We start from the raw sequence: 21,450 nt of genomic DNA, 5'->3' as shown, positions 1-21,450 counted from the left end.
CGCTTGCACTTGCCTGCTAGGCATTTCTCCAGCACAGAGGAAGGCTCATGCTTTGTTCTGAGTAATAAAGACCTGAAAAGACAGCACGACTTAACTGGGCACACAGCAAGGATGAAACACATCATGCAGAGGCAGATGTGACACCCTTGGGTTATTGATTCTATGATTTTGGGAGTCTAGCTGCCTAACCTTGTGAAGCACAAGATTGTTTTGCATAACTCTAGGCTCATTACCTCTAAGAGTCAAACAATCAGAACCATAGGATCAGAGAATCATAGAATGGCTTCTTCTTCACAGAATGGCTTTTCTTCCTCCAACACCTTTTCTGTGTCTTCCTCAGAACTGAGAAAAATGAATTACGACATCAGTTGGAATATCTTAGACATGACTTCTTCACAATGGTTTTATTGCTTCTTTTCAGCAGTGTCAACCACAGAGAAGAATCTCCTCTGAAGCAAGGAGATGAACCAAGTACAAAGGAAAAAAAAATAGCCATTTCACTGCATTTGTACAGAGTCAGAACAAAATAAATAACATCAGGCAAAAGGCCATGAAACAAGGTGGAGATTTCACCTGTGCTGAGCAAGCAGGCCTGTTCCAAATACACCACGAGCACCTCGGTACATAAAAATCCACAGAAATGTGGCTTAACAGTGATTCCCTGTTCATAGCCGGTTTTCATCACTCTTTGCTGTCAAAGCATATTTACAGGAGGGCAGAACGGGGGACTTACAGTCTGAATGAGTTGTCAGAGTCACCAAAGAGTTGGCTGGCACCAGCTACTGAACAAGAACAGCCTGAGCTGCGTTTGAAACAAACTATGAAAAATGCACTCTTGAATTCAAAAGGTTTTTTTTTAAGCTTAATTTATTATCCACAGAGTATAAAAAATGTGTGACTTTTTGTTTTTTTTTTAAATGTGCTCTTCAGATTTCCTCTATGTACAAGTTTACAACATCCACAGAATTGGGGTATAAACCGCCAAGTGCTCTGCTGATGCCAATTTGCATGTCCTAAAGGCCTGGCCCTCAGAACATGATGGGCATTAATTTCCTTTAGTTTCCCACAGTTTCCAGTCCCAATAACTCTCTTATCCCTGTGATTCCGCAGTGTGCTAGAAAGAAGTAGGGTTTTGAACCCAGCACTCTTCAACACAGTGCAACACCATGCAGACGAGCAAAGATTGAAGACTTCCAGACAGAAGGAGGTGGAAGAAATGGACTGCTGGCCCAGGGAAGCCATGGTTTGTAACTTTATAGATCTTTAGAGGAAATAACAAGATCAGTTATAACTATATTTCATCACGCCAGTATGTCAATATTGGGTTTGGGAACAGGGTGAAAGCTGGCTGACTGAAACAAAACAGATTGAATACTATGCTGCTCTGGATTTTGGGATGTCTGACCCCAAGTGTCACACTGGGACTTAATTCCTTTCCCTAACTTACACCAGCTAGTTCCAGAACAACCCCACCAGAGTCACTCCAGATTGATATGGGTATATACGAGGCCAAGGGCTTGGTCTCCTGCTCCTCCAGGGTCATCTACAATCAAGAAGCATGATGGTCCCATCCACCATAAGCACTGCTATGCAAAAAGTGCAAAGCTTCATGGACTCAGGGAGTCCTGGACTGCAGTCCTTGTCACCAAGAGTTGGGCACATTCACCATTGGTGCAGAGACAGCTGTGTCTGTCTTCAGTCCAGTGTGCTACCCGAAGGCAGAGAGGTCAGGGCAAGGCAGAGGAGAGTGTTTTACATGGGTGGAGGGGTTAAACCTACATACACCTTGCAGGGAAGATGGACTGCTGTCAGGCTCCATGCTTCTGATATCACAAGTATTCCCAGAAACCTTTAACCAAACCAAGTGCTACCATGAACTCATGTAGACACAACGAAATGCGCTTCACAATGACATGTGTTGGCACTTCCAAGTTTGAGAAACCCCTTCTAGTCTGAAAGTATATGATTCCTGCAAAAACCCAATGGTTTTGGGTTGGTTTTTTTTTGCCTTGTTTAAACACTCTGCTGATGGAAGAAGGAATGGAGACAGTGATCACAAAGAAACCCTTCAATCCCTGCAATGGAGCCAAGTGATGTCTGCTCCTCAGCTTTCTTTGTAACTTCATATTGCTTTCTATAAACTAACTGGCAATTGCTCATTGATCAGCCAAAAAAAACCCTACCACAATCCAACCCAACAAAATAAAAAATGTTTGGAATCCCTTCTTCATTCCAAAACTGCAGCAATGCTGCTGCTGTATATAGCCCTGTTTTTAAAAAACAATTTCAAATTAATGCCCTAAAGTTCTGTCACAGCCTAGAATTTCTCTGCTGCTCTTTTTCAAGCCCTAAACATGGTTATATTCTCATTTCTCACTGTTTATCAGAGGGCCACAGAGCCATACAGGTCCCAGCTAGACAGAAATATCTACAGCCTAATGTTAGCATTGAACCTTGTACCTCTAGACCTTGAGAAAGTCATTTAATTTTTATATTTTAATTGTTCCATGGATAATAATAATTGTTCAAGAGTTTAACCACTGAAACCTTGAGTGACTAATTAACAGGATTGGATTTGATCTCTCAGTCGTATAAAAAGGGAGTAAACAGTTCCAGGCTGAAGGCAGAGGAATTATTCTGAAGTCAAATTCCAGTTTCAAGCTTGTGTAAATCAGGAGTCACTGTTGTGAACTGAGGGATGCAATGGGGTCAGAATTTGGTGTCATTTCTGTATAGAGTTTTGGGATCCAAACTCATGATCCTCAGACATGTCTAAAAAGTGTAGTGCATCCAGGAATGACTCTTAACCATCTTTTTCACTAAAATAACTCACTTGCATTCACTAGAGTCGTTCCTGTCCCACTGGTCAGGCTTGTGCTTTGCGAGAAGCAGCAACAGCTCTGAGCACTGGGTCATTTATTCAGCATTGCTTTGGGATAATAGTTTGGGTAGTCATTTGGGGCTGCAGTGAGGTCCTTGAACTCCACTTTATTGATGAGTTGGATGAAAATCACATTCAGAGAAGAGGAGGCCAAGCTATCCGGCCAAATTCCTGCACTAAGTACCTAAATGAGGGCCTGATCCAAAAGCCAGAATGGGCAGAGAAATTCTTTCATTCACTTGATTGCTCAGATCCCCAGAGAGAAAAGCTCTGATTTCATCACCGACTCCTCTCTTCTCCCAAAATTTGAAGCCAACACAGCTGGCCTGGCAGCTCTGCCATGCCCATCACAGCACATTCACTTTGTCTCTTCATCGACCCTTGTCAGCCTAATGGCGATGCAGTTGGATGCGCGGTGATGAACTAATTGCAGGCTGGATGCCTGGGGCACCGCTCCTGGCACGGAGTTGAGTTCTGAAGGAGCTCCTCAGTTCAGCTCAGAGGCTGCAGAAGGCCTTGTTGCATGGGTAAATAAGCAGCCAAACTTTTCCCTGTCATGTCTCTATAGGGCAAAACTATTCCTGCTGGCTTTGGCATACGGTTGGTGTTGGCCCAGGTTCATATTGGGCTGCAAATAGAGAGGAGCAGTAAATAAAAGGCAGAAAGTTCCTCCTGCAGATGGAATCACAAGCACAGTGAGAGGAAAAGGAAGGTTAAAAAAAACACAGAATGAAAATGCACAAGGTGTCTCAGGCTCACAGGCACAGACCACCTCCTACAGGAGGCTGCCAGCAGCAGTGGTCCGCTTAATTCTCAACAGCTTTGTGCTTCAGTTCCTCTGTTGCTGGTATGGGAGACTTGGTACTGGTTGTGGGAGTTCTCCAGCACCTTCTGCATGAGTCCCAACCCATCTCTGGAAGCACTCAGAGCAGCAGAACCAGCGCCAAGCACAAAAGTCCCTGCCTCTGAGAGCCCCATGAGGATGTTTCTCTGCATTTTGGGAATTGGATGGCTGCTAAGAGAGGACTTTGAACACTTCATGGCACTTGGATTCTGACTGCTAATGATATGGTTTCACTGTAGCATAGCCACTTGGAGATCAGCTTTTTACACAGCCTGATAGTAATAGGACAAGGAGCAGAGGCTTTAAACTAAAAGAGGGAAAATTTTAGTTAGATCTTAGGAAGACATTCTTTACTCCTAAGTTGGTGAGGCACTGGCACAGATTGCTCAGAAAAGCTGTGGATTCTCCATCTCTGCAAGTGCTCAAGGCCAGGCTGGATGGGGCTTTGGGCAACGTGGTCTGATGGGATGTGTCCCTGTCCAAAGCAGGGGGGTTGGAACTAGATGATCCTTGAGGTACCTTCCAACTCAAACCATTCTATGATTAATTTTCTGATTCTGTGAGAACAAAGATGACCCAACCCTGGCTAGCCTGGAGTCTTGCCAGCAGTTTAACACCAGGAGCATGGAGATCAGCACAACTAACTTCACAAATATCTACCTGCTCTCGGTTTTCCAGGCTGGGGAGTCGTGGTTACACCATGACATGCTGGAAACCCATGGGTTCATACCCACCCTTCATAGCAGTTGTATCAGAGTCTCTCCTGTCAGCAGACCTCAGTCCTCTATGCTGTCCTCAGTCCCACATGGTGGGGAAATATTTTGGCAGCATCCAGCTCAGACGGTAACGGATACAGCTCTGGGGAGAGGTATGCAATGGAGCAACCATCCCTCAGAACTCAGAAGGGAATGGGATTTCCTGATCTGCTGCTCTTCTCCTGGGCTCAGTGTGGTTTGTTGGCAGTGAATTCGAGATGCTTAAAGCAACTAAGCAAACAAGAAAAAAAAAAACAAACCAACTCCAAAGACACTAAATTAAAAATGTTTCCCTTCAAGGAACTACAATTTAATTTGGAAGTAAGAGAAGTCCAGTTGCTGCTAGTGGAAAAGTTGAGATCTTTGAACTATGAAAGAATTCATACTTCCTTTCCACATACCAGTATTATTTTGGAGACCCAGACTCCTTCCCAAGGACACTGATGTACCATGTTGTAGTAGGATAACAGCAGCCCTATTATTCATTTTCCTCCTTTGCTCAGCAGAATTTTCCACCCCCAGTGTAAAACTGGTGCAACTCCATTCAGTGCAGTTGGGTGGGAAACAACCATGAGCATCTGCATCCTTGGGCTACTTTCTAAGGTTGGGATGCATGGCTTGGGAAGGTGAGCTCACATGATGCCCTGTGAACCACCAGCTTGGCATGTTTAAGCAGGATTTGGTTTCACTCCTCTCCTTCTCCCCTCTATCGAGGAAAGAAAAGAAAAAAAATAACAATTCCCTTGGTTTCAGCAGGCTCTATGTACATCCTTCAAACAGGGACTGCCCCAATGTGGAAACTAATAGGTCTTCAAAAACGACATAAAATGCACAAGGCATCTCTTAAAGATCTAACAGTGCCTTCATCATAGGATGAAAGCTCCCCACAAAAGCTGAAAAAGAAATCAATTTAATAGCTCCCTGACTCCTTTCCGACTCCTGGAGTGCCAGTTACGTGCTGAGCCAACCTTGTTTTGATGAAAGCAATTTTGCTTGCTGCTGCGAAGCTAATTTTTTTCATCTGGAGACTGGCTCCTATGGCAGGCCTGATTCAATTAAGGATCACAGGGTTCTACACCTTCCCTTTCCTGGCAGTGTGTACTTAGCAAGTGCAAATGGATTACAGACCAATTGCTTTCCCCCGATCCGTAATGATGCCGGGTGCACTAATGCACCAAGATCTACAGGTTCAATGAAGAAGTATGAAAAACACAGCCGTACTCCACTGATGGCATCTGTGCCTGGTTTTTATACATGCAAATTGAGTTCCCTGTTCACTGAAAACAACCAAACACAGCATGACGATGTCCTTCTCAGCAAGCTGCTTTGCCAGAGGGCACCCAACGGCGCGTGGAAAGCTTCAGCTAACGAGGATGGTGAGCAATTAGCAGAACACACTCCAACACTGGGGCATCCTTCCAGGGTCTTGCCTGGTGCTGCAGCTTCTTTGCACAGGGCAGGGTGGTGGGCTGGCCTCTCCCCTTCCTGCTCGTGTTCCTCCCGTCCCTTCTCCTTGCTGTTTCCAGCGCCATATCACCACCTCTTAGCAACTGGGCTTTTGGCGCATTCGTAAGTTTGGCATTCTTTTCCCCCACTTCTTGTTTCCCTCTCTCTCCTTTACTGGCTCATTTAAGATAGAGAAAAAAAGTGCAATTGATCTGTTTCAGAGATGCCGGTTCTGGGAAAGCCACCAGTAACTCAGGCTCTTCCCTCCCTTACCCCCACAATTCAGTATTTATAGCGCACTAGGATCTCCCAGGCTCTCCTCAAGTGACTAGGACCTTTTCTCATAGTTATAAGCCCCCCCCAGGGCACCAACATAGAGAGAAAGGTCTGCAAAGAGGGAGAGGAAAAGCATTTCTCTGCCTCTTAGCTTGTCTGATCTCGTTCTGGATGCCAGAAGCTTTTCCAGTTTTTTTTTGTCCTCTGTTGGCTCAAGCGGAGCATGTCACTTCGCAAGGGTTTGTCCATAGGTCACTGATTCCTGGGGATCCTTCTCTCTCTTGGATGCTCAGTGCTCAGAGAGCCTCTCTCCATCACACCAGAGAGAATTCTGCCTGGAAGCTGGAGCACCGGCGTGTCTTTGGTGAGCATTTGGTCAGCATGGAGATCTGGGTGCTGAAGTTGGTGCCGTTGCTGCCCAAGGAAGGGTGGTGGTACTTCATGTCTGAGCCCAGGAACCGCTCCAGGTGCCACCTCCGCCACTTTCGCTTGAGCTCAGCTTGGACCTACACGGTGGAAAGATAAGGAATTCAGCAGAGGAGAGTGTACTTAGGGGTAATAACTATTTTATAGAGGTCATTGAACCTGGGAAGAACTGCTAGCCACATAGAAGAGAGGTGACACTGCGGCAAGCAAATTACCTGAGCAGAAATCCTTGAGCTTAAGCAGAAAGGTGAGCGTGGGGAGTTGCTTATCTGATAAAGTGAAGATGTCAGACTACTTAACTTCTACAGCTTGTGAGTATAATTGGGATTCTTTCTACCGCCCTGTTTTTCATAGAATCACAGAATCACCAAGCTTGGAAAAGACCCCCAAGATCACCCAGTCCAACCATCCACCTACCACCAATATTTCCCCACTAAACCATGTCCTTCAGTACAACATCTTAATGTTTCTTGTCCAAGTACAAATGATTTAACTGCAGCTTGTTTGTAAAGCAATCAATACAGCTGTGCTTTTCGATAGAGGTGACTTGTTTCTACTCAGGGGATTTACACACATCATTTGGTTTACACCGTTCATATTTGAGCCCTGCACTAATCTGGCCACAGTCACCGTCCCCTCATTCAGGTTTCAAGTGCACAGTTTTGGATAATGGCATGAATTAGATAAAACAGCTCTGAGGGTCTCTGGGCTCAGCATGCACAGAAACAGTACATCACGAATGCAAACTCCTGTACTGGAAATGTGGGAATCTCAAGATCAACACCTGTAAGCTGGAAATACATTCACCTAGCACTGATCTGTGCATAACAAGATGCATTAGTCCTGTTTGGGTTTTGGACCATCAGGAAGTCTGCACTGCCCTGCTCCAAGCAGGCTCACTAGCTAAGATCCCTGCTGGAGCTGGGCTACCTGCCCTGAGTGATGCCCACATGGCATCAGCGTGGCTGGAAGAAGGATCAGAGCCCTAGGAGAGCAAACTGTCATTCTGGACACTCTTCCTCTCCTCAGGAAGCTGGAATACAAGTCCAGATCACAGCTGTTTCCTTCTTGTCAGTTTATCGAGCTGAACGTGCTCCATCTGACAGCAGCTCCAAGTTCCCAGCTGCTCACACCTACCCGGTAGACTTTGCCATTTGGGTTTAATCAGTCTCTGCTGAGTTTCCTTCTGGCAGATGGAGCACGGTACAAAAATATCACTGTGCTAACAAGCCTCCATTTTGGCAGTGGGCCTGATTCTGTTGGGGTTTCAGGGAGATTCTAAACATGAGTAGGGCTTGCAAGATGGGCACATCCTTCCTTGTTGAAGGTGCTCCCTTGAATTCAGGGTTTATGCAAGCTTTTGCTGATGCTGTCTTGTGAGTAAAGGAAGGACTCAGCAGCAGCAATTAAAGTCCTAATATGTTTATTAATTGTGCTGGAAACTGTCTGGCTAATGGTTGAGTTGTTTTTCTGGGGTGGGTGACTTGACTTGGAAGGTTTCCCCAGTGTGGTAACATCAGGAATGGGACACTCCTCAATCCGCTCTCCACAAGCATTCAATTTGCCTTAGCTGCAAATAAATATTAACCAAATAACATGGTTGATCTTACCTCCCCATTGAGAAAACAGTAGAGGACAGCCACCACAAATCCCTAGGGGAAAGGAGAGAACAGGCTTTAAGCAACTCCTAGCTTATATTTTCCTAGATCACAACCCAAGCCCATTGCTCTGGAAAAAGAGCACACAGTCAGAGAACTGCTAAGCTGCCTCTTACCAACCAATTGCATTTTGCCTATAAAAGGAGAAGAGGAAGGTTGGTTAAGGCACTTTGGAGCAGATGCAAGGCTTTAACTTCAAGGCTTGCTCCAGATTGGTGTTTAAAGCCAGCAGGAATCACTTCAGCTCTAAGTAGGGCACCTGGCCATTCAAACTTAAGCACTGAAGGCAACTTGGTGGGATGATAGAGGCAACTTTCCTGGGGAAACTCAAAGTGCCCGGAGACTGTGAGAACTCAAAGTGGCTACAGCTGCTTGATGGATGGATGCAAATGCACAAACAAGTGCTTCTGTTCAGGCAACAGCAAGGCCAAGATAAACAGCCCAATGCTGGGTGTGAATGAGGTGAGGCTTGTGGAAAGGTCTACAAAGCAAATGCCATCAAGGGTTTCCTCAGGATTAATGCATCCTCATGGGGAACCTGCCTCCTCCTCTAATAAACCACAGTCCTCCTTGAGAAGGATTTAGAGGCAGAACGTTTTTAGCAGAAGTGATAGTTCATGAAACCCAACTGGTCATAGACAAGGATGCCATTAACAGCCAGAAGACTTCCTGAAGGCTATTCATCACATCTTACTGCATTAATGATGTCTAAACTGAATGAATGTGCTTGATTTTCTTCTCTAGGTACAAAAAAATCCAACCCAGTGGAACTACCATATAGAGGTGCATTTTCTTTCCAGATGCCTAAAACAAGGAGACAGAAACTCCTGGTAAGGTATATATAAATGCATAGGTAAAATATAAAATTATTTTCCACCCTTGCCAAGCTGGAGTGAGAAACTTCTTCCTCAGTGGCACAGGACCAGTACTGGGCACGTCTGGGGAAAGCCCAGGTCACAGGTTTGGTTATTCCTTGGATAGACTGGTGGTCCACTGGGCAACTTACCTGGAACGACCCAACCACAAGCTCAAAGACCAGCTTAACTTCTGCTTTGAAATTGTCAGGGAAGAAAGCAAACATGATGTAGTGAATGCCAAAGAGAGGGATCAGCAGCAAGGTGGACTTGGCCAGCCTCCTGTTGGAAAGACAAACATGAGTCATAAGGGGAAAGGGAAGAGGAGCTAAAGGATAAGCTGATGAGAAATCCTGTAGCTGAGCCTTATGCAACCCTGAAACTTTAATTTGCTGATATTTGCTGATTTCTTGGATCATGATGGGGTAGCCATGCACACTAAATGCTTTTTTTGTTAGACTATGTAATATGGGCCACCTACCCTGTGGTCCTGGGAACATCCAGGCTTTCAATAGCAGCCTCAAGTGAGGCAGTGTCAGCAGGCTGCCCTCACCCACTGAGCAGAAGTGTCTGGGCGCTACCAAAAGAGAGGGAGCTGAGATCAACTCCCCATTGCTTAATCTTTCCAAGATCCTTCTAACAACCTGGGCTGGGATGTGATGAAATGTGGAAGCAGACCCTCTGATGAGCACAGAAAGTTGCTAGATATAGAAGTTCACAGAACCAAGGACTGTGCAGGGAGCACTTCCATGTGCTTACTTTCCTCCTCATGAAAGCTCTCAAAGAAATACACATCTTCAGCTGAGGGAGATCCATCAGCCCTAGTTTGTTTCTCCTGCAGACTGCAGATGGCTGGTGATTTCAGATGCAGTGACAACATATAATGTGCTATCTTTACTCCCTGTAACTTCATTGGAGGTATTTCTTTCTCCCCTCCTGCTGGAGATTTTTTCATCTCTACAAGCTAAACCATTATCTAGCGTCTTCTTTGTTTGCTTAGGATTTCTGGAAATTACAGCTTCTGGGAGACAAATGGTATGTTTAGCTCAGAATAATGATAGGCTATCGCACAATGAATGTCTTCAAAGGAGGGGGATGAACAGTATTAGTGCTTAATGGCATTAGGCTGGGTAATCAGTGGTCTAATTAGGAAGAGATGATAATTTATTTAATCTAATCATTATTAGAATCTAGCTGACAAAAAAAAAAAAAAAAGAAATCAAGAACTTCAGGATGCTTACAGGGGTTTTGGCTCCCTTGGTCACCCACATCTTTCTGCATCCCCCCCTCCCAGGGGCTTCTGGAGGAACTGAAGCTTAGGCTCAGGTGTTGGAAATACTTGTTCTTCCATCTACAAACCCCTCAGGTCCCATCAGGCTCAGTCTCCCCAGACCATCTTCATTTATTTGCCATCTGTATAGATCTGCAGTGAAGGCTGATATGCCAGCATTATGCAGACGCTACTCATCAGCTCATCATCGTATCTCCCAGCAGACCTTTCCAGCTTTCCCTGGGCCAGGCCCAAAGACAGTTTGATGTTAAAACTCTACTTGGAGGCTGTGGTTCCCCACGGAATACCTGCTGGCTGCAACTCATTCCTGGCAAATGGAATGCCTGTAGGAAGCAAGGACTGCTCTGTCACCAACCAACCTATAAGCAGGGCCCATAGACTAATCCCCAGGAGCTCCATCCTCCAGTTTGCACAACACCTCAAACCAGTCTCTTGCTTCCAGCACTAAGCTTCCCAGAACACCAAGTGATGTTTTGGATTTTATGTCATCTTCAAGGCAAGCTCCCTTTGGTCTGGCTCCATAATATTGGAAAAATCCCCCTACAAATTGCATAAAGGAAAATCATCTTCCGTATGTCATAGTGAGTTTCTCCCAGGAAGCAAAAGACTGGCTGTGCAGTAGGCATAAATGCTTGGGAAGCTGTCTAAGGCTGGTTAATGTTACCTGCTGGAAGCCACGCTTCTCAAAAAATTAATTATCTTCTCCTCCTGTCACAGAGTGCACTTCTTATACCTATCCTCTCTGACATGGTGACAGATGATTTAGGGAAAATACATCTCCACTATCCTGCGCTGCACTCGTTCCTCTCCTTAGGAGCGGTAAGAGTTAAACAACACTTTGCTCCTGAACACATAATGGAAAGTTGCCCAGAAAACTTGGATGATAACGTTGAACTATGAACATGCACAGAATAAAATGAGATGAATTTTGCTCAACATTTCTTCTGCAGAAAATAAGGTGTTTTCTTCTTCTGTTTGCCCCAAATATTGCTGTCCTGCTCTTGCACAAATCTCTGTCATTTGCAGAAAACTGTTCTGGGAGACTTGTTTTCACAATTTCTGACACATTAAAGCCCAACTCAGTACCTGTAGCATTAATGAGTGAGTGAATCAGCAGCGTACCTGAATTTCCACCCTGCAGCTAAACTGAAACCAGTTGGAACTGGAACTGAACAATACTATCAACATATCAACATGTTATTTTTTAAATATAAACAATATAAAATAAACAAGAGGAAGAGGAAGAAACGGAAATGAGAGATTCCCAGTGTTGTCACTTTAAAGCCTATTTATCCCAGATGTGGCAGGAGGAACCAACACATACCATTACCAACAAGTTTTGGTAAGCTCTCTTGGGTCCTGCAGGCCAAAGCCCATGAAGGAGCATTTCAGATAATAGGGGTACAACTTATAAAAGGATCCAGACTGCAGATTTCGTGCCTAATCATAGAATCACCAAGGTTGGAAAAGACCTCTAAGATCATCTAGTCCAACCATCCACCTACGGCTTAATGTCATTTATAAAAGGATCTGGATGACCCCAGATGTCTCTACAGCTAGCTGTCTAAACACTAAATGTTGAGGAAACTTGGTGGAATCCAAACCTCAAGCTGAAACTCTTAATATTAATTTCTACAGAAGTCTGTGGTGCCTCACGTCTCATTGCAGTCAACAGTCAATAGAGACTTTCATTGGAGTCTGGCTGTATATATACAGAAGTTATACACAAGTGTCCCACAGGTCCTGTGTCCCATATGCCAGATCCAGACAAGCGTATCAAATATCCTAAGGCATTTGATATGGCTTGGACACCTATATGGGACTGATTCGTGCCTGAATGGAGCTGAGATACTTTTCCAGATGAATGAGGAAGGTGAAGATCTGAAGATGTGAAGATCATTCGTCCTTCTGCAATTGGTTCCCGTTTGGCAGGCTGACATGGGAAAGCTTTTGTTACTTACTGCTCTGTCATGCTAAGCTTGTTTACCAGGCAAAGAAGATTTACTGGCAATTCGCACTCCACTGGAAAATATGTAGAAAAAAAGCCATGAGCTCAAAGCTCAGCATGACCTGCTAGGTAATCTGGGCATAACCCTTCCGATGCGTGGTTGGCAGCACTTCTAGGGAGATGAACGGGAGCCAACTGCTCCAGGCTGCTGCATAGCAAGTACTAGAACATATTTCAATATGATGATTTAATCTAACCACCTGGCTAAAGCTGTTGCAGTCCTGGTTGTAGGAAGATACATTGCTCAACTTGAAATACATAGAGATGCAATAGAAAACACGGGTCTGGTAATGTTGGTGTGTTATGATGATGGAAAAAGAAATCATTGGCTTTGTAAGCTGCAGGGAGAAGTTAAGGTGAAATACTGGAATTTTCCTTTATAAATTTGAGAATCTCTGGAAGGAGATGGAAATACATAATTCACCAATCACTAGAGAAAAAGACACAGAGTTGTGGTTGGTCAATATTTAAGGACTACATTGATTTTAAGTCTTCCATCTTGCTGAAGGATGAACCGAGTTCACATTCTTCAAAGTACACAGCTCCCTCAAAAAGCAAAGAAGATTTTATGAACAGTGACCAGATAGACACTGCTCTTTTTCCTTTTTAGTTATTTTCTAGAAATCTTTGATAAATACCCAGGATATTTGAAATGCTAAGCCAGGTTGGCAGGAGGCAAAAATGAGACAATGTCTGAACTTTTATTTTATTTGCATTGAAGATATAAGAAATCCACACAGAGAGATGGATTTCTTGTAGTTTTAAAATGCTGCACCAAAGACCAGTCTTATACACCGAGACAAATTCTGATTTCACTTGCACGTTGTTCATTATAAGGAGACCCATTAAGGTCAACGTTATATCCTTGGGACAAAAGCTATAAGATATGCAAAACTTCTCAGACAAATTTATTTCTCAACAGCAAAGAGAAATAAGTACATTAGGGATGGATTAATGCAATCTCATTCGGGAGTCTACTTTAGGGTATCGAAAAATTGCCATAGATTCTACGGAATGCATGGATTTTCTCAATTTCTACTTTGAAAAAGTGAGTTGAGGGTAACTGCTTCAGATAAAAAAGCCTCTATACTATAGATGGATACTCTTTGTTCTTCATCAGGGTCTCCTGGCCTTCAGGATCCAACAAATATTGATTAAATATTGAATATGCAATGAAAAAAGCCTTTTTGTTTCATGATCTCTACTCTTGCTCTCACACCCATCAGCAAAAGGCCCATTTCCTGATTTCTGATCATCTTTAGCAAATTAACAAATACACGATTCTGATGAGTAAAAATGCAGACAGAGGCAGTACTTTAAGGGCCAAGCAGGTTTTGCAAAACCATACAATGCTGTTGAAAAAGCCCAGGACTTACGAATACTGGCTGGTTTCATTGTGTCCAACGTCTGGGGAATGCAACTTCTGGACTAAGATACGGATGATGCAAATGAAGAGAATGAAGTTCACCTGTTGGGATGGAGAGAAACAGGAAAAAAAAAAGAAATAAAAATTATGCTCCTGCAGTATTATTCTGCAGTGAAATGAGGAAATTGTTAAAGGGGGGGTGCCTTCACTGCAATGTTTTTGCCACGGAGCAAGGCGTTGTTAAAAAGCCATGAGCAGAGAACCCCACTCTAGGAGCACACAGTAAACCGACACAGGATGGCAGCCATCTTGGGCCTGACATCAGCCTGCTTGGGACTTTGTGTCATACATCCCAAGTATGATGATGTCAAACCCATAGAGCACAGCTATGCACGACGTCCTGCTGCGCGGGGGAGTGCCGACGACAGGGTGGGAAAAGAGCCTTGGGAGTTAGCAGAGCGACGGACGTCAAAGCCCCTGGGAGACGGTGACATGGGACCGGCTGCTGAGCGTGTCAAAGACCGAGGCAGTGAGCCAACGAAACCAAAACAAAACACAAAGCTGTATCCACTTAAGCTGGCCTCCGCTCAATGCTGCTGGGCATTCTTCTCTGGAGAGAAGTTAGAGACTTCGGATAGCAAGTGTTACACCTCACCAGCACAATGGAAAGTTTCCTCTCCTACAAGGTTAGACCAGACGGATCTAGCTACTCAGATTTCAGATGGTGCTTTTCACTCAAAAAACTCAAAACTGTTTCATTAACATACTCAAGCAAGGCTAGCCTTATTTTATAGCAAAGGTGTAGAGCTAGGAATGGCCATTTCTACAAAGTAGATGGCATGAGGTGAATGAAAATTTACTGGCTTCTAAAGTCCTACCCACTGAACCACGCTGTTATTCATGCAACACATCCAACAGAAAAGTGAGGATGGACTTTTGTGGCCTTAGTCTAGTTTAGTTTCCTTATAGTCTAGTTTAGTTTCTTTATCCTTTCATGTTTAGTGAATGCACAAAGGATTCTGATTTTTAGGAGATGTAAAGGCTGGAAGGAGTTGTGTCAACCAGCCAATCTGATTTCCTGCAAAAGCAAATTATAACATTTCCTCCAGCAATTCTCAGGTTTGTCTCAACAGCAGGTGAACGCAGCAGACCAAAGCCTATCTCTCATTTAGACAACCGCTCTTTTTCCAAGGCTAAGAGTGACTGGAAATTAATTGCATTTCTTGGTTATGATGCATTGCCTAATCATTCTTTATCTACCCCATGACATTTATTATAGCTTCTGTTCATATTTATTTGCTTATAAAATGTTTAGCATCTGACTTGACAGCAAGTAAAATTTATCAGTCCAAAATAGAATTAGCTAGATCTATTACTCTAATGAACATTGATAGCACACAAACTGCACCACTGCAGGTAGGATTGGAGCTGCTTCCCAATCTCCTGCTGTAAATTAAATACTGTGTTGGCTCGTCATGGTTAAGAGTAAACACAGGCACAAAAACAGAGCAATAGTGAGTCAGGTGGAATGTGACTTAAAGGCTTAGTATGGCCTTAGCATTGCATGGTAGAAGATATGGCAATCAAATAACTACAAGGGTTGTTTAGATTATTTTTCAACCTAGAATAGAATTAAAGGCACTTCATCTGTTCTCAGTGCTTAATTATTCAGGTTGGAAAGATTTTTCTAATGTTTAATTGTATAGATATATTTCTTCCTTCAATTCAGATCTATGCTTTATTCCAGTGGACATGCAGAAACTGTAGCATTCCTCCCTGCAGAAATCATTATTCATTGTATAGCTGTTATCATGGCCTTCCTTTGTGACAGATTTATATGATACCTGCAAAAGTAAAATAAGATAATTGCCAGGTAGATTTTGTTTGGTAATGAGGAATTGATTTACTGACCAAAAGAAAACATGGCATCACTGATCCTGGGAGAGTAAGGTGTATTTCTGTACCAAAAGGTTATCTAGGGAAAGGGAAAATACTATTTATGTCTTTCTATGATGACATAAATATTTTGAGATGTGTCATCTAAGAATTTTATTTCTTTTCAGTGCAGCGAATAGAATAATAAGTAATTATTCAAACTGTTTCAGCATGGAATTCGTGTATGACAAATGCTACAGAAAAGGTCTCCTTGCAAAGGGCGTAATGTATGTGGAATAAGAAGAATGTATGTCTAAGAAAAGACTTCAGTTTAAAAGAGACACATTTGCTTTGATTTCTGTTGTATTCTTTTCCTTCCCTTCCCACGCACGTTTCTTGATTTGAGAATACTCAAAGCTAAGTTTAACTCAAGTTCATTTTTCAAGCTTTTGGCTCTACACTTGACAGAGGAAACACAGAATATTCACCAAGGATGGAATTACTCAGTTCCTCAGAAGTGTCGTGATTTCTGCGGTCAGAACTGATCTTATCCAGAGAAGTAATGAGCGAAGCACCTTTGCAGATTTATATGGAAATTAGCCAAGCTTGTCGAGAACTTACTGTAAAAACACATAGTTGGAATCCAGCTTTGTGCTGGATGCTATAACAAGAGGCAAATACTTGAGGGAATTCATCTACCTTCTTTTTAACCAGGTAGAAGTTTAAGGTAGGACTCATCCCATATTACTTTACATTGTCGACGTCCACAATAGAAGAAGTCACCCTGGGCTCTGAGCTCAGAGAAACAAAAGCACTCATGGCAGAATTCACCAGTTCTAATTTAGACATACACTGATTCATTAGACATAAGGACTTTTTGCTGGGTCTCCAAGCATGTTCCTGCATCTCCTCTGGCTATGTGCTTCCGTGGCTACTGCACCAGTGCCCAGAGCAAATGGATGAGATGGAGCTGGTCTGACTTACATGAGCTCCACCTTGGGTGCCCCATCACTCAAGCTCTTCCCTCAACATTTAAGTCAATACTTAAAGGTAAGGATGCTTATCCAGAGGTTGAGCTTCTTATCCCAAGACAGACATTCGGTATACAATGCAATGTTTTCTGTCAGTGCATTTTCCATGGATTTTTACAGAATACTTATCAAGGCACTTCTATCCCCCCACACGCTTAGTATTAAGGATGGCTTTGAAGAATATACTGATACGTTACCAAAATAGACACCAAAATAGGAGTTTTAATGATCCACCAGATTGGGGATTCTATTATTTCCTCCCAGCACCTAAAAAGTGAAAAAAAAAAAATCAGACTTAAAACATCAAGAAAAAAAGCAAGCATCTCTGTTACCTTTCAGGTACTTTGCCTAAACCATAGAATCACAGAATTGCCTGGGTTTGAAGAGATGTTATAGATGATCTAGTTCCAATCCTCTGCAATAAGCAGAGTTGCCCCCCACCAGACCAAGCTGCCCAGGGCCCCATCCGACCTGGCCTTGAACATCCCCAGGAATAGGGCATCCACACTCCCTCTGGGCAGCAATACCAGGGCCTCACTTCCCTCTGAGCAAAGAATTTCTTCCTAACAGCTCATCTAAATCTCCCCTTTTTTAGTTTAAAGCCATTCCCCACTGTTCTATCCCTATTTGTCTATGTAAAAATGATAAAATTGTGTACATGGGATCATATGAAGAGGACTAAATGTGGTGTGCGTGAACTGGGAAGAGCTGATGACTTTCAGCTTTGAGCACTGGTAGGTAGCATTTGCCCCAGATATAATGCTGTGGGTGCATTTCTCCTTGGTAACGGAATGAGCTGGAGGATGTCCCTGTTCATTGCAGGAGAGTTGGAGTAGATGACCTTTAAAAGTCCCTTCCAACTCAAATGGATCTAAGAATCTATGTTGTATCAGGGTCAAAGGGGGGAAGGATGGAGATTTGCTTAATTTTGCTTACAGTGACATCTCCTCCAAGGAAGTGCTATCAGAATCACAGATTAGTGAGGCCTCTAATGCTATCCATCATCATGGATGGAGATTCCTGTAGGCACAGAGTAATTGGCGCCGTCGGAAAAACAAACATCCCTTTCTGAAAACAATGACAGGAGGTGTGGTGGGATTAGCCCCACAAAATCCAGCTAGCTGCATCCAAGCTATGCATTTAGTCAGACATGTCCATATGGCCAAGGCTGTGACTGGCTTCATTCTGAAGTCAGAATGGTCGGCAAACCACACCACTCACCTACTTAATCCAGAACTGCATTTTAAAGCCAAGAAGGAAATGACAGAATGGAATTAAACTGGAGACAATACTGCTGGAAATGAATACTGCTAGGAACACATTTCTGTGCAGCCCTCACAGCATTCAGGTGATTAAGGGCACATTTTCAGGTGTGCGTTCATGACAAATGGTTGGCATTCATGTTTGAAACAGGTTATTTGAACCCGTGACTGGTTTGGCTGCCTTCAGCTCATCTAACTAAAAATGCTGACAGCATGAGTAAAGGGAGCTGAGAGGGAGAGGCACTTTTAAGGCACAGCCCCTGAGACCTTTTGCTGGGTAAAGAACTGGCTGGATGGCTGGGCCCAGAGAGAGGTGGTGAATGGAGTTAAATCCAGCTGGCGACCGGTCATGAGTGGTGTTCCCCAGGGGTCGGTGCTGGGGCCTGTCCTCTTCAATATCTTTATTGATGACCTGGATGAGGGCACTGAGAGCACCCTCAGTAAGTTTGCAGATGACACCAAGTTGGAAGGAAGTGTCGATCTGCCTGGGGGTAGCAAGGCCCTACAGAGGGATATGGACAGGCTGAATCACTGGGCTGAGGCCAACAGGATGAGGTTCAACAAGACCAAGTGCCGGGTCCTGCACTTTGGCCACAGCAACCCCAGGCAACACTACAGGCTTGGGGCAGAGTGGCTGGAAGACTGTGTAGAGGAAACAGACCTGGGGTACTGGTCGATGCTCGGCTGAGCATGAGCCAGCAGTGTGCCCAGGTGGCCAAGGCAGCCAGTGGCATCCTGGCTTGTATCAAAAATAGTGTTGCCAGCAGGAGCAGGAGGTGATCATCCCTCTGTACTCAGCACTGGTGAGGCCGCACCTCAGAGCCGTGTTCAGTGTTGGGCCCCTCACTACAACAAAGACACTGAGGTCCTGGATGATGTATAGAGAAGGGCAACAGAACTGTGAGGGGTCTGGAGCACAAGTCTTATGGGGAACGGCTGAGAGAGCTGGGGTTGTTTAGTCAGGAGAAGAGGAGGCTCAGGGAAGAACACCTTATTGCTCTCTACAACTGCCTGAAAGGAGGTTGTAGTGAGATGGGGATTGGCCACTTCTCCCATGTAACTAGCGATAGGACGAGAGGGAATGGGCTTATGTTGCGCCAGGTGAGCTTCAGGTTGGATATTAGGAACAATTTATTCTCCAAAAGAGTGGTCAGGTACTGGAATGGGCTGCCCAGAGAGGTGATGGAGTCACCATCCCTGGAGGTGTTCAAGAAATGTTTAGATGTGGTACTGAGGGATGCGGTTGAATGGGGAAACATTGGTGGTAGGTGGACGGTTGCCTGGATGATCTTGGAAGTCTTTTCCAACCTTGGTGATCCTATGATTCTGTTTTAAGCATCAATTTTAGTCTGAAAAGAATTACCAAAGAATTATCCTCCATGGACTACACTGGCTGAATCTCTGCTGGCTATAAAGGGAGACCAGAGTGATTTGCTCTGATACAGATGTTTATACCAAGGCAGGTGTATGCTGCCCTTCCATTTCGAGTTAAAGTGGCCCTCATTATATCTAGAGCACTTCATTTTTAAAATTTCTGAATGAAGGTCACTTTAATTTGGAGTTACAATTTCTAAATACAAGCTTAATACTGTTTAACAAGTCCTACCTAATTAGGTTTTATTTAATCTGGGTTGATTTCTTGAAACTTTTCTCTGTTGGTAATTTTAATATGCAAAGAAAAAAATCTATGTTAGGTGTTAACATATCCTGTAAATTCACACTGTTTTATTTGTCACAAAAACGTAGAGCTTTAAAGCCTCCGCTGCAAAGCAGTCTGCATTTTTATTAAGAATTACTGGAGCAGAGTGGGAATATATAGTAAGAAGAATTGGTAGTCAGAATGGTTAAACCCTTCGGTCTCTCTCTGATTTTAGAGGGTATTTATTAACATAGTAAATAAGGTCAGTTTTATGCAGATAGAGTGAGACCATAGACGAAGCCAGCAGCCCTAAGGAAATGTGTTAGCACGACTATACATCAAAAACACATGGAAAAATCTGAGCTGCTTCCCTTACTGAAATAAGGACAAATAAGGACACATTTGGAGAGAGACTGCAAGGGAGAAAATGGAATTAACCATGTGCTGTAAGTGCCTGATGCAAGGGCATGCACAGTGAGTGCATAATGAGCACCTGAATCTGTGACTCTCTGCAGTGTTTTCTCATAAAAGCATTTCAGACTACTCCAGTTTGACTACTTGAGTCAAAGCATGACGGATCAGATCCTGTTTACTTGCATATATATCCTTGGGTAGCTCAAATATGTGCCTCATTTGCTTACCTGTATTCTATTTCTTACATAAAGTGTCAAAGGCAGCTGTTAGGTTAAAGGGGGTGGAGAACAGATCCAAAGATCTGCCTGAAAAAAAGATCTAAATCAGAGTTTTTAGAGCTTTTCTGCAGGAGTTAATAGATGTGTTCATGAAGTTTCTGCTGCTCTAGTGTATGTAGGGTCAGTCCTGCAGGATGCCAAGCTCTGCTCGGAGCATGGGGCTCAGCTGGGGGGCAAAAGGGGACAGTGGGGGTCTGGTCACAAATCTCCTGCACATATGTTCACAACAGGAAAGAAAAGTGAGTCCATGAGCTTACCCAACATTGAAAAAGTAAATCCTGACGACCGTCCAAGCAGTGATGAACACAGAGGGGGCACCTGGTGAGAGGAGAGATGGTGTTACTGCCACAAATCATCATGCATGCTTTCACCACTGCTCCTCACTGCCTGAGGAGAGCGGTCCTGTTCTATCTGCATGGTCCCTCTTTCCTCATCCTCTGTTTGTCATCTTTGATTAGATTTAGATTGGAAACATCCCGGGAAGGAAAGGTCTCTTTGTTTTGCATTAGTCACAGTATCCTTTATTGACAGTGATTTCCAAATGCAATGGTAATGCAAACAGAACAAGTATGTCCAAATTATTAATTCTTGCATAATCCATTTCAGATCCACCACTGATGCTCTTGCAAACGATGGATGACTGAAAGGCCAAAATTCCTTCCAGTACCTGTCATCGCCCTTCCTCACCCAAAGAACCTCTGAACGCATTACCAATGCAAAATATTTCCTTTGATTTAAAATCATACATTTCTCTTTAAGATCTTTAAGAGGCATTGTGCTGAAAGGATCTCTGCGCAAGGCAGGTTTAAAGAAGGTCTGACCTGATGCATCTGAAACCAGGCCTGCTGACATCACCTCTCCCTACACTTATGGCATGGAGAATTGCCTCTCTTCTGCAGTGTGAACCCAAGCGTAACTCCTGTCACTTTCAGTGGAAGTTACTGTACAGCAAAGTGATCAAACCCTGAGTTCAAGCACACCCCTGCACGACACAAATGCTTTTTTCTCCTTCTTTTCAAGATTATTCCCCACTCTAATTATTTTCCAGTTTCAGCTAATGAGAGCACAGAACAGAAAGCCACTTCAGCTTGCTTATACATATATCTCCAGCTAAATGGCTTACAATGTCTTTGGAGAAGAAGAGAA

General features: G+C 43.7%; 1 protein-coding gene across 2 annotated transcripts in view; it reads right to left on the bottom strand.

Moving 5' to 3' along the window:
• LOC110394039 (vasoactive intestinal polypeptide receptor) overlaps positions 375–21,450 on the bottom strand; it is a 110,548-nt gene continuing 89,472 nt past the window's right edge. For both annotated transcript variants that reach the window (XM_021387651.1, XM_021387650.1), the window contains 6 exons: positions 20,562–20,622; positions 16,909–16,978; positions 13,816–13,907; positions 9,293–9,422; positions 8,239–8,280; positions 375–6,708 (listed from right to left, as the gene is read on the bottom strand). In XM_021387651.1, the coding sequence (XP_021243326.1) occupies positions 6,517–6,708; positions 8,239–8,280; positions 9,293–9,422; positions 13,816–13,907; positions 16,909–16,978; positions 20,562–20,622 (587 nt within the window). In that variant the 3' untranslated portion in view covers positions 375–6,516. The remainder of the gene's footprint in view (positions 6,709–8,238; positions 8,281–9,292; positions 9,423–13,815; positions 13,908–16,908; positions 16,979–20,561; positions 20,623–21,450) is intronic.

This window comes from Numida meleagris, chromosome 2 (genome assembly GCF_002078875.1).
Source record: "Numida meleagris isolate 19003 breed g44 Domestic line chromosome 2, NumMel1.0, whole genome shotgun sequence".
Taxonomy (NCBI): Eukaryota; Metazoa; Chordata; class Aves; order Galliformes; family Numididae; genus Numida; species Numida meleagris.
This window is presented reverse-complemented; position numbering and strand designations above follow the sequence as displayed.